Source organism: Cricetulus griseus, chromosome 3 (assembly GCF_003668045.3).
Source record: "Cricetulus griseus strain 17A/GY chromosome 3, alternate assembly CriGri-PICRH-1.0, whole genome shotgun sequence".
Lineage (NCBI taxonomy): Eukaryota > Metazoa > Chordata > Mammalia > Rodentia > Cricetidae > Cricetulus > Cricetulus griseus.
Window position 1 is genome coordinate 101,915,116 of NC_048596.1, and position 13,704 is coordinate 101,928,819.

Here is a 13,704-nt window from a genome sequence, read left to right on the forward strand (position 1 = left end):
ATGCATGAGATCCTGGGCATCTCCAGCTTGATAAATAAATAAATAAGAATGTAGAAGTTGATAAAGATGAACGAAGAGGTCCAAAATATGAGAAAATAGGAAAGGGGTAAGATAAAGTTATCAGGGCAAATCAAACCAGGCTATGATTAAAAAAAAGAAAATCAGCATTAAAATATTTTTTGCCTACAATTAGGAAAGTTACAGAATGTCTGATACAGAACAAGTTAGGCTGCTATACATAGCTCCTTCATGGTGCTCAAACGTGTGTAATGGGAATAAAAAGGAACCTCCACTGGTGAAGATGTGGCTCACCAGTGAAGTGTTCAACTCACAGGCACCAGGCCCTGACTTCCATCTCCAGCTCCACAATAAGCAAACAGCCTTTATTAGTTGATTAGTCACAGTTTGTCAATGTGCTACAGTCTTACTATAGTCCAAACGGCAAGAAAAGTCACAGCTGGAAAAAAACCTGGAAGATTTTTAACCTTTAAGCATGGAAGTTACAGTTACACTTGTAAAGCCAACTGTGAGGTTATTCAGCACAAAAGGAGTAAAGTATCTAAACTAGTTCTCTGAGATACTCAATTAGCAAATTCCAAGACTTCACAACCAAGCCTCTCCACTCTCCCTGGAGAACAGACTGATGACCAAGCTCTCACTCAACCCTACATATTAGCAAGCCACTTGTGTGGCTTCCCTCAGCAAATCCTAGTTTCTTAAACTGTAACTCATGACCTACATGGAGACATGTGACTGAAGTAGAGGCTGAAAAAATTCTAATAGCCCTGAAATACTTTTGAACACCCAATGACCAAAAAATTAGTTCAAAATGAAGCAGTGTCATGAATCTGAGATGTTTCTGGCAGTCCTTGTCCCTTGCTGTATCCCCAGCACATAACTCAGTCCACAAAAGTCAAGAATCACAGCCTGAAACACCTACTACTTTATGTCATGAGTCACAATGCTTTTACTATACATACAAAGTTTTCTGCTCTCATAGAAGCATAATCATTTAGTTATGGAAAATAAAGCCTTTTGGGCTGGAGAGATGGCTCAGAGGTTAAGAACACTAGCTGTTCTTCCAGAAGTTCTGAATTCAATTCCCAGCAACCACATGTGGCTCACACCCATCTATAATGAGATCCAATGACCTCTTCTGGCCTACAGGCATACGTGCAGACAGGAAACTGTATACATAATAAATAAATATTTTTTTAAAAAATAAAGCAAGCCTGGTGGTGGTGGTGGTGGTGGTGGTGGCGGCGGCGGCGGCGGCAGTGCACCCCTTTAATCCCAGTACTCAGGAGGCAGAGGCAGGCAGATCTCTGTGAGTTTGAGACCAACCTGGTCTATAAAGCAAGTTACGGGACAGGACAGGCTCCAAAGCTACACAGAGAAACCCTGTCTCAGAAAACAAAAAACAAAAAACAAAAAAAAAAGAAAAGAAAAAAAGAAAGAACCAGCCCAGCATTGATGACTCACGCCTTTAATCCCAGTACTCTGTGAGTTCGAGGCCAGCCTGGTCTACATAGCTAGTTCCAGGACAACCTCCAAAGCAATACAGAGAAACCCTGTCTCAAAAAAAAAAGAAGAAAAAAAAAAAAGAAAGAAAAGAAAAGAAAAAAGAAACAAAGAAAAAGAAGAAAGGAAAAAAGAACCATTAAATGAATTGTTTTTGTTTTCTTATTTTTCAAGATGAGGTCTGGCTGGCTGGGATTTGTAGCAATCCTCTATCTCTGCCTCCCAAGTGCTGAGATTTCAGGCCGGCACCACCACATACTCCTGTTAATAAACAAGCTTCAGCTTGGCATTGATATACTGATATTTTCACTCATAAGACACCAGGCATTTAGTATGTATTATACTGATTCTAAATATATTATCAAACAGAAATATTCTGATACATTTTTTTTCCTGGAAGGAGCCAGACAGTAAATACTTTGTGTTTCAGGCTCTACATGTTGGATGATTGATTATTCAGTTCTGCCATAGTAATCTGAAAGCAGTCACAGAGGATATAAACAAAGGAGCAGGCCTGTACTGCAATAAAACTTTATTTACAAAAACAGATGAGGGACCAGACTCTGCCCACAGGCCATTTGTCCACACCTACTAAACCATTGCAGAGTATGTTTTAATTTCCAGTTACATGCACTCATCACAATGTTACACTTAATATAAGACATAAAACCTGCTTGACTGACGTGGTATCACTAGCCAATGTGTCAATTACTTTCAACTGTCAATGGAAAGAATTCCATTCTCATATGCTAGACAAATGTTTAGTGTACAGTTTAAAGTTTACTTTATATTAGATTTAGTTCTAAAAAAAAGTTTGAGAGTAGATTATGGTCCTATAAAAAAAAACTGGAAAACTTTCACACCATAAACATTTAGTAAACACTATTACTCATTAGTTACAGGGTTAAAATGATAAACAAGGGGTGGTGGTGGCATACGCCTTTAATCCCAGCACTCGGGAGGCAGAGGCAGACGGATCTCTGTGAGTTTGAGGCCAGCCTGGTCTACAAGAAACTAGTTCCAGGTCAGCCTCCAAAGCCACAGATAAACCCTGCCTCAAAAAAAAAAAAAAAAAAAAAAAGGAGGAGAGGAGGAGGAAAAAAAGAATAAGGAGGAGGAGGAGGAGGAGGAAGGAAGGAAGGAAGGAAGGAAGGATAAACAAGAAATTCCTCCAAGCTTAGACTGTATGTGAAAAAGTATTATAAGGACTCTGACAATCTACATGGGAGAGGAAGCGAATAAGTCACTCTAGGAGACAGAGAAGCATTGGATGCTCCCAGAGCAGACCTATCCAGCAGGTGTACAGTGAGCAAACAAGGGAAGGAAGGCTGGGAAGGGGCGTGCAACTCTAAAGGAAGGAAAAAGAAAAGACATAAGCACGTGAAAGAACTTTTCACACCTTCAGGGACTTGTAAGCAGTTCAGCATGCCTGACAATGATAACAGAAGAGCGTGGCTGAGTATTAAAATGGGAGGACAATAGGCTCAGTAAGCACTGATAACAAACAAGAAAGCGTGCTGCTTGGTATCTGGGTTTGGTCCTTGGTTTCTGGTATTTGTAGTTAGAGTAAATGATGGTAACATTTACTGCAAAAGAAAATTTCCTTTTGGAAAGCCTCTTCAGTAAACTTTGGTGATTGACAAACAAATGTATGATTATTATAGAAAACAAAATGCAAAAAAATAAGAAAAAGCAAATGGGAGAATTTTAATTCTACTTTTGGGAAAATGACAAAGATAAATGAGAACAAAAACCGGGGAAGGTTTGGGATCTACAACGAATACAGATTCAACCTTCACTCTGCTGGTCTTTTGTTTCTAATTTTTCCAGGCAAAGTCTCATACAGCCCAGACTGAATTCAAACTTGCTATACAGCCAAGCTGGCCTTGAATCCCTGATCTTCCTGCCCCTGCCTCCTGGGTGTTTGCCACCTCCACCTTGGCTTCTGAATGTTTTGTTAAACACTGCATATGAACCATGCATACTTAACTGTGCAATTCAAGTAAACTCTGTGCAGTATAAAAGGCTGAAACCTAACCTGTCTGCTGGAGGCATGTGTCAAGTTCTTCCCTAATCCTTTTCTTTCTTACCACTGGCTTAGTACTACTTTCATACCCTGTGTGGGTATGGAAAAGTTCCCCCTGACACAAGGCAGATGCCTTCCTAACAAATTTTTTATTTTGTGTTAGTGTGCCTGCTTTTACAGTTTGGATATAACGAAACAGTTATGTGTTAAAGGGTTGCTCCTCAGCTGGTGATATTATTGAGAAATGACTGGATCATAAGGGCACTAACTTCACTAATGGATTAACTCATCAATGAATTCACAGCTGAATGGGCAATTAGGAACTGGGGCATAACTGAAAGAAGTAGGTCACTTTGGGCATGTCTTTGAAGAGTACTTTTTTTTATTGGATTTGTGCTACAGATCTCTCTCTCTTTCTCTCCTTCCCTCTTTTCTTCCTTTCCGTCCCTCTTCCTGGCTTCCAGGGATGAACAGCTTTGCTCACCACAACCCTCTTCCATCAAAATGCCTTACCACCAACCAATCCAAGAGATGAAGCAAGACAACCATGGGCTGAAACCTTACTAACCATGAGCAAAATCATCTTTCTGTCTTTCAAGTTGTTTATTCAGGTATTTTTGATGGAAAAAATGCAAACATGTTTGTTTCTCTATCCATGTCTGTCCCCTTCCCTCTGCCTCTTCAGAAAATTTGTGCCTCTTATTAAGCAGAATAGGCCAGGGATATATCTCAATAATAAAGCACAGAGGCAGAGCTCTGGGTCCCACCCACTAGTCCACAAAAAAAGTTTTCTTTTTCAGAGTGGGAAGTCAGTAAGACAGCTCAGCAAGTAAAGGCACCTGCTGCAGAGCCTGACAACCTGAGTTCAATCCCCAAGACTAACAAGGTAGGAAAACTGACTCCTACATGTTGTCCTCTGCCTTCCATGTGAGTGCGGCTGTACTTGCAGACATACAGACATACATGAAATAAGTTACTTTTTAAAAGTGTAAGAAGGCCAGGCAGTAGTGGCGCATGCCCTTAATCCCAGCACTTGGGAGGCAGAGGCAGGCAGATCTCTGTACATAAACCTTTGCAACTTATTATTAAGCCACATAAATAATACACCTGCATTCACTGAACTTAAAGTGAGTTTATAGTTTAATAGTGAAGATAAATAATGAAGCTGTAAGATTTAAAATACAAAGGCAGTGCAGTCATGGTATACACCTTTAATCCCAGAATTTAGGAGACAGAGGCAGGCAGATCTCTTCGATTTTAGGGCCATCCTGGACTACAGAGCAAGTTCCAGTACAGCCAAGGGATACACAAAGAAACCCTGTCTAAAAAAGATGTATGAGCAACTCTTCAGCTGTGTGTGTGTGTGTGTGTGTGTGTGTGTGTGTGTGTGTGTGTGTACTGTAGGAGTGGGTGAGGAGTGGTTTATGGATTACAAATGGCAAACCTATATTTGCTATTCATCTTATAATACTTTTTATCTCAAAAATTTCTCAAAATTAAGTAATTTTAAAAATTCTTTTTTCTACGTAGATGGGTGTTTGCCTGTATGTATGTATGTGTGTACCATATACAAGCAGTGCCCACAGAGGCCATCAAATCTCTTGAGGCTGGAATTATAGATGGTTGTCAGCAACCATTGGGTGCTAGGAGTTGAACCTCGGTACTTTGGAAGAGCAGCCAGTGAGTTCTCTTAACTGCTGACCCATCTCTTCAGCCTCGGAATTAAGTAAATTTTAATACTGATTTTAAAATGCCATTAAATTTGGTTTCTCCCCAAGTAAGTTCTAATGTCACATATTTGTTTGTGGCTTGTGTTCATTTTCTTACACTTTTATTTTTTTTTTTAATTTTTTGGAGCCTATCCTGGCACTCGCTCTGTAGACCAGGCTGGCCTTGAACTAAAAAGAGATCTGCCTGCCTCCCCTCCTGGCCAGAAATAACTTCCTAAATGAAGTTATTTTCTCAAGCAGTATTTGATATTATACAATTCTAACACTACTGGAAAACAGAAAGCATCCTGGTATCTTCTGTTATGACATCTATATTAGTAAAGTCAGGAATAAAAAAAAACATTACTATATCAAGACCACATCACAGGGCTGGAGAGATGTCTCAGCAGTTAAGAACACTAGCTGCTCTTGCAGAGGTCCTGAATACAGTTCCCAGCAACCACACAGTGGCTCACAACCATTCATAATGAGATCTGGTGTCCCCTTCTAGCATGCAGGCAAACATGCAGACAGAACACTATATTCATAATAAATAAATATTAAAAAAAGACCACATCCATAAGGTAGAAAGTATAACTATTCTTAAATCTAGCAACACCTATAAATACCCTCCTTGAAGACATGGCTCAGATTAAATGTTCTTTGTTTTTCCTTTTTTTCTTTCTTTTAAAAAATTTTTACTTATTTATTATGTATACAACATTCTGCTTCCATGTATATCTGCACACCAGAAGAGGGAACCAGATCTCATAACAGATGGTTGTTAGCCACCATGTGGTTGCTGGGAATTGAACTCAGAACCTCTGGAAGAGCAGTCAGTGCTCTTAACCTCTGAGCCATCTCTCCAGCCCCTCTTTGTTTTTTCTTTTGAGCAGGATTTCTCTGTGTGGCTTTGGAGCCTGTCCTGGAACTCACTCTGTAGACCAGGCTGGCCTCCAAACTCAGAGATCTACCTGCCTCTGCCTCCTGAACACTGAGATTAAAGGGGTGCACTACCACCAACATCCAGCTAGGTTAAATGTTCTTTAAGCTTAGTTACTTTTACTTTTCTACAATACATATGGTCACATACCTTATCAAAAACTTGTGAGGGATAATTTTAGTTTATAATCTGTAGTCTAGAATGCATATACTACTACTCCATTTAATAAAATTTCAGAGGGAAAACGTCTTTAGAGGGTAGTGTACAAACTCGGTTTAGCTTCCTACTGAGAAAATCTTTAAATCCTTACAATACTTGCTAGAACTACCATGCAGCAGATGGTCAGTATACTTGGTAAATTAATGAAGTAACCACCGTGATCTTTCTTACTGGTGGTAAGTAGGTATGTGTGGTATATGCTCATATTCACTCCAGCATGTGTTGGCCTGAGGTGAACTGGTGTCTTCCTCTATAGCCACTATATATTTTTTTGACAAGGTCTCTCACTGAACCTGGAACTCACCAGCTGGCTATCCAACAAATTCCAAGGACACACCTATCTTAACCCCTCACCCTTTATCTCCCTGGCAGCATTGGGGCTATAGGTGTGTACCACCACTCCTGGCTTTTTTTTTTTTGGTTTGGTTTGGTTTTGGTTTTTCGAGACAGGGTTTCTCTGTGGCTTTGGAGGCTGTCCTGGAACTAGCTCTTGTAGACCAGGCTGGTCTCGAACTCAAGAGATCCACCTGCCTCTACCTCCCGAGTGCTAGAATTAAAGGGCGTGCGACACCAACGCCTGACTCCACTCCTGGCTTTTATGTAGGTGCTCAGGATATAAAATGAGGTCCTCATGCAATGAGCCAGCACCTAAGGACCTTTTTTAAATTTTATTTTGTTAATGTGTATGAGTGGTTTGCCTATATGCAAGCCTGGTGCCTGCAGAGACCAGAATGTACCAGAACTGTAGTTATAGATAGCGAGGGTGCTAGGAATTGAACCTGTGTCCTCCGAAGAGCAGTCAGTGCTCCTAACTGCTGAGCCTCCTGTCCAGCCTCTAAAACATTTAACAGGAAATTTCATGGTAAAAATTTGAATAACTAGAAGACTACAAAAAGCAGGCCACTTTGCATTAAGAGTCTCACATTAGCCAAAAGGTCTTCTGTTCCAATTACCTCTTGTCCTAGAATAGTGCTAACAGCCTCCCTCTCCACTAAACTGCTGGTTACCTCAATTCTGTGAAAAACCAAAATGACACCGCATAGTGTCAGAAACAGATACCCAGTCTCAACAGAGTAGACCTCAAAGAGAAATAAAGAATCTTATTTCTTCAAAATCAGAAGTGCTAAAACTGGAAAATTTCAAACAACCAGGCTCTTGCTCCAGTAAGGCCATCAATGACTTGCCATTATAAACTCATATGGCACTCTTCCTGAGATATGCTTATATTAAGAGATGGTATTACAATGGTCATCCTCTCACTTCATCAAATGCATACAAAAAAGGACTATCATGGAATTCAAGTAGGCACCAGGAATATGAAGTGAGAACCATAGCAATATAAAAGACATATCCTTTTATACTTGACATTTTGACTGCAGAGTTAAAGTCACTGTAATTAAGTACAATAACAAATGTGCATGACTGAATTCCCAGCACTCTGGACATTATGACAGGAAAATTCCCAATTCAAAACATGCCTGGACTCCATATGGAGTTTCAACTGGGGAGGGAGCTTAGGGGCAGAGCATTTACCTACCATGCAGAAAGCCTTGGGTTAGAACCCCAGCACTGAAAGAATAAAACAAACAGAAAACATGCCTACATTCCCAGAGCTGAGGAGACTGAGGCCGGAGAATCACAAATTCAGTGCCACTCTAGGCTACCTATAGAGTTCCAAGCTAGTCTGAGATATACAGAAAGTCTCAGATTAACCTTTGGCTACATAATGAGAACATCTCAAAATTTAAAAAATTCAATTTACTTAATGTTATACAAAAATACATTGCTACATTATAACATTATTCAATATCATTATTAGATATGTCACTTCTCAAAACACACCTGTACAAGACATTTTTAAAAAGAATTCTCTTTAGGGGTGGTGGTGGCACACACCTTCAATCCTGGCATGCAAGAGGCTCTTTGAGTTGAAAACCAGTTCACCAGTTCAGTCTATTTCTACATAATAGTTACAAGCCAGCTAGGGCCGCATAGTGAGACTTTGTCTCAAAAACAAAACAGTAAACTGGGTGGTGGTGGCGCACCCCTTTAATCCTAGCACTCAGGGGCAGAGGCAGGTGGATCTCTGTGAATTTGAGGCCAGCCTGGTCTACAGAGTGAGTGCCAGGACAGGCTCAAAAGCAATACAGAAAAACCCTGTCCTAAAAAAACAAAAACAAAAACAAACAAACAAACAAAAAACAGTAACACAAAAGACACCCCCACCCCCGCTTTGGGAACCGGGAGATGGGCCAACACATAAAGTGAGCTCTAGCACGTGAATCCACAGAAGTCAGGTATGAAATCTCACATCTCTAATTTCAGCCCTCCTATGACAACATGGAAGGTGGAGACAGAAATTGTCCCAAAGCTCTAGTCTACAACAGGCTGCAGTAACACAAACAAGAGAGAATGCAATTCAAAAGGCAAGAACTAGTTCTTGAAAGCTATCCTCTGATTTCTATATCATGATATTCATGTGCCACACTGTACACACACACACACACACACACACACACACACACACACACACACACACACACACACACACACACACAGGGCAGCTAGCAATCTTTTTTTTTTTTTTAATTTGTTGTTTTTGTTTTTTGAAACAGGGTTTCTCTGTGTAACAGACCTGGCTGTCTTGGAACACTTGCATTGTAGACCAGGCTGTGGTCTACAGAAATCCATCTGCCTGTGCTTCCTGAGTGTTAGGATTGAAGGAGTGCACCAATCCTTCCTTGCTCTTGAAGAGGACCCAGATTTGATTTCCAGCACCCACATGGTGGCTCCCAACCATCTGTAACTCTACTTCCAGGGACCTGATGTCCTCTTCTGACCTCCAAGTGCACCAGAACCACATGAATACATGTAAAAACAGGCATTCCTTTTTTAAAAACAAAAATTAATCCAACTAAATTGAGACTTTTATGGTTTTATCTTTTTACAACCAGAACTACCTATGGAATATTACTATGGGGCACAGAACAACTTACCAAGTTTTAAAATTAGAATGGATATTGGATCTATTTCCTGTTCCATGAGAGCCTTCTTGACTAAGGGACAGGGCATCCTAAACAATATCAAATTAAAGCTTGCAAACAACTTTTTAGGGGAAAGATCACAAAGAATTTTTTGTTTTGTTTTGTTTTGTTTTTCAAGACAGGGTTTCTCTGTGTAGCTTTGAAGCCTATCCTGGCACTCGCTCTGGAGACCAGGCTGTCCTCGAACTCACAGAGATCCACCTGCCTCTGCCTCCAGAATGCTGGGATTAAAGGCATGCACCACCAACGCCTGGCCAGATCACAATGTATTTAAACAGGACAAATCAATAAACTATTTTCTACTAAAGAACGATATCTTTCTTGTTGCTAAGTCTACCTCAATAAATGTTATATTCAAATATTAAACTTGTCCCCTTCCATTTTCCAGTTGTTAGGGTAGAGAACTGAAAAAGACAAATTAAAACATAGTCTAAGGGCCATTCACAATAGGAAAAAACAAAACTTACATAAATTAATTTTTTTTATTTATTGTGTGCATGTATGTGCACTCTGTACACACATGCTAAAAAACCACATGTAGACGTTAGGACAACTTGCAGGTGGTCCTCTCCTTCCACTATAAAGGTTCAGGGAACCAAACTCAGATCATTACAGTTGGCAGCAAGCACACTAACCCCTGATATATCCTGCCAGCCCAATTAGAACTTTATAATGGCACCAGAACTGCTTTTTAAATAAAACTTATACAAAGCAAAAGTCACTTGATTACAACAGACACCCCAATTACTCCCAACTTAACAAAAATTTAAGACTAATTACAAATGTACCATGTATCCTTTACTGGAAAAAAAAAATCTTTAACGTAATTTGTAGTACAGGAATTTTTTTTTTTTTTTCTTTTTGGGTTTTTCGAGGCAGGGTTTCTCTGTGGCTTTGGAGTCTGTCCCAGAACTAGCTCTTGTAGACCAGGCTGGTCTGGAACTCAAAGACATCTGTCTGCCTCTGCCTCCCAAGTGCTGGGATTAAAGGCGTACAGAAATATTTTTAAGTACCTGGTTTACAAAAGGGTTTTTTGAAAGATTTCATTTGGTTCTTAGTCATTACCTTTGTCTACTACAGAAGCTAAGGTCCATATTAGAGAGACAATTGCTCTACAACCAATATATTACATTGCTCAACACTACAAAACTTTTCCCAAAAGATAGTCAATCCTATTAACTAAACTATTATAAGTTGTCTGAGACATCATCAAGGTTCTGAAAATCTTTTTCCTGCACAGTAAAAACTTCCACCTTCAGAGACTTTTCATTTGCCAGGTTTCTTGAACTGTGAGATTAATTAACAATTATTCTTAGATTCCCATGACAGAATCTATTATTATCAATCCTCTTAGCAACTAAATCAATGGTAATGCTGTGCCTGAGTTAAATGATTCCTCTTATTCCAACTTCTTCCCCATTTTTGCTTAGCTGATGACCCAGAGCTCAATGTTAGATATATCAAACCATCCCTAATATTTTTCTTCCAGTACTAATACAAAGTAAGCACAATGGCCAAACTTTAAAGGAATGAAAGCTTTTCTGCTATTCAAACTGCAATGGCACCCAAAAAAAACCTATGCCTGCCTCTTAACTCAGTCCAAATAAATTCTAAAAACAATTTACCACCAATTTCCCCTAAAATTCTCACATTTTTCTCTCTGACAAATAAATTACAATTATTTCTAAGGTATCCTAAAATTAACTAGAGGCATCATACCTCACAGTGACTATTTCCTTCAATAAGAATATATATATATCGTGGTAGTGGCGCATGGTTTAATCCCAGCACTGGGGAGGCAGAGGCAGGCGGATCTCTGTGAGTTCGTGGCCAGCCTGGTCTACAAAGCTACACAGAGAAACCCTATCTCGAAAAACCAAAAAAAAAAAAAAAAAAAATTTAAAAAAGAATGCAAACATAATTTAATAACAAAATGAATACACTAGAAGGTTAATGTTTAAGGAAATCCGGCAGAAAGTCTTAATATAAAGTAATATAAAGTGATTTATTCACCCTCCAATTTCATAGCTTAAAAAAAATTAGCCTTTTATAAGCCAAAGTCTAAAAAATTCAAACCGGTAAAAAGAGATAGAGAATTGGGCATGGTGGCTAATGCCTTAATCCTAGCACATGGGAGACAGAAACAGGAGGATTTTTAAGAGTTCCAGGCCCGCAGACAACACAAAGCAATAGTGAGATGGTGTCTCAAAAGAGAAAGGTGAAAGAGCATAAGAACGCTGTACTAATAACCGCCTTAGGGTTTGAAAACACCGTAGATCACACATTTTCACTACAGGTTACTTTGAAGAACTTCACACTTGGGTCTTTCCCTCACTATGTAAATACATCATATCGGGAACTTCATTTCCACAGAGAACCGAAAATCAACTCTGCTTTCTTAGAAAGGTCATAGCTATCCTGTACAATATCCATCCTGGTCATCTACACGCATCTACGCGCAGATCAAAAGAAAACGAAGGGGGGGGGGGGGGAAGATCTCTTTGGAAAACGTTTCTTCTGTCAAGGGCTGTGCCCAGACAAAGGCAATGTTCGGAGTACACAAATAAGCTTCTCTAAGGAAAATAAAATGCCAGAAAAGGAGCGGCGTGGATCAGGGTTAACCGGGGAAGAGTGTTAGCGCTCAGTGTGTGAGAGCTACAAGCGACAGGCACCGCGCTGAGATGCTCGAGCAAAAGAACCAGCAGCAGGAAGTTTCAATGGGGCCGGGCAGAGCATGCGCCCTGCACCCGCGCGGTGGCCTTATGTGGAAGGAGCACCACTTGCGAACACCAATAATAGACCAGAGGCACCAGAGAGAGAAACATGAGCAACAAGCACCTTCTTCAACTGTTTCCCCTGCCGTCTGAGCCCCTCCTCCAGCCTACAGACTAACCACCCCACCCCACCCTGCAAATGGAAGAGTGACTTCTTCCCCTAAGCTCTGTTGCCGAGATAGGGGGAAGGGACAGTGAAAAGTGGGGAGATGCTTTTCTATTATTTTGGGGGAGGTGGCGAGGAGGAAAACTATGGAGGAGGAGAAATTAACCCTCTCCTGTCCAGAGTGGAGAAGCTGAGCCGACTTCATTTCCCCTTCCTATGAGAGAATAGGGGGGTAGCCCCCTCTCTGGGCGGAGGAGCAGATCTCCCTCAGAGAGGAAGGAGTTTGGGGGGGTTAGACCAGCCCTCGAGGGAACAGCAAGAGGCAGGAGTCGACTCTCTCGGGGGAGTTCCCACCTCAGGGAGAGAGTGGAGTGTCCACCGGCCCCCGCCCACTCAGGTGGAGTGAGCAGAGGGGGCGCCGGGAGAAGATGGGCCCAGCCTCCCCGGAGACTGTGGGGAGGATTGGTGGGAGGAGGGGAGGAGAAAAGCGCAAGGCTGGCCGGAACCTGCTCTCCCCTTCCCCCGCCAGCTAAAGGGATAAGGACTGGGGGCCAACACCGGCGCGGGGGACCCTGCCCCAGGGCATCTGCCCCGCACAATGCCCCCTCCCGGGCCCCGGCCCACACCGGGCCCGCGACGCCCCCACCTCCGTCCCCGCGGGGCACGGTGGCCCTAGGGGGCCTCCGCCCCGCCTCCCCAGCACCCAGGAACCCCCCGGGCTACGCGGAGTAAAGACTCCGCGAAGCCCAGTCCCTGGAGGAAACCGGCCGCAGAGCCCCAAATATCTATGGGGAGGTAGAGCGCGCCAGGGCCGCTTCCCGCCGGGCGTTCGGGCCGATCGCTTACCTTCTCCGTTGCCGATGTCCGGCGGCGGCGCCTGCAGCACCCGCTCCAGCTCTGGGAACGGCAACTCGGGCAGATCCAGCAGCGGCCCGTAGCGTTCCAAGAAGGAGCAGACTACGGCGAAGTTGGGGCACGAACCGGGGCAGCCCGGAGGAGCCATCGCCGCTGCCGCCGCCGCCGCCGCCGTCGCCATTTTGAACTGGAGGATGGAGGAGGAGGGGATGGGGGGGCGGGAGGAGTTGGGGGGCCGAGGAATGGCAGGGCAGCCTTACGGACGACAGGAGGCGCTCTCGAGTGGACGCCCCTGCGGATGCGGGCGTCTCAGGCCAGGCGCCGCGATCCCACAATACCACGCCGGCCCGGAGCAGTCGAGAACTGAGTTAGATCGGGGACAGAGAGGCGCGCTGGGCCCCTTCACTTTCCGCCCTCTTCCCGTCCCCTTCCCTCTTCTCTTCTCCCCTCCCACTTCGGGGTTGCCACTGCCTCGTGTGACAGGGGGAATGAAAACAAGGGAAGCGG

At 42.6% G+C, this 13,704-nt stretch overlaps 1 protein-coding gene across 1 annotated transcript in view; it reads right to left on the reverse strand.

Moving 5' to 3' along the window:
* Rsf1 (remodeling and spacing factor 1) overlaps positions 1-13,625 on the reverse strand; it is a 122,947-nt gene extending 109,322 nt beyond the window's left edge. The window contains exon 1 of the mRNA XM_027407693.2: positions 13,189-13,625. Within this exon, the coding sequence (XP_027263494.1) occupies positions 13,189-13,378 (190 nt within the window). The 5' untranslated portion in view covers positions 13,379-13,625. The remainder of the gene's footprint in view (positions 1-13,188) is intronic.
* Positions 13,626-13,704: the final 79 nt, after the last annotated feature.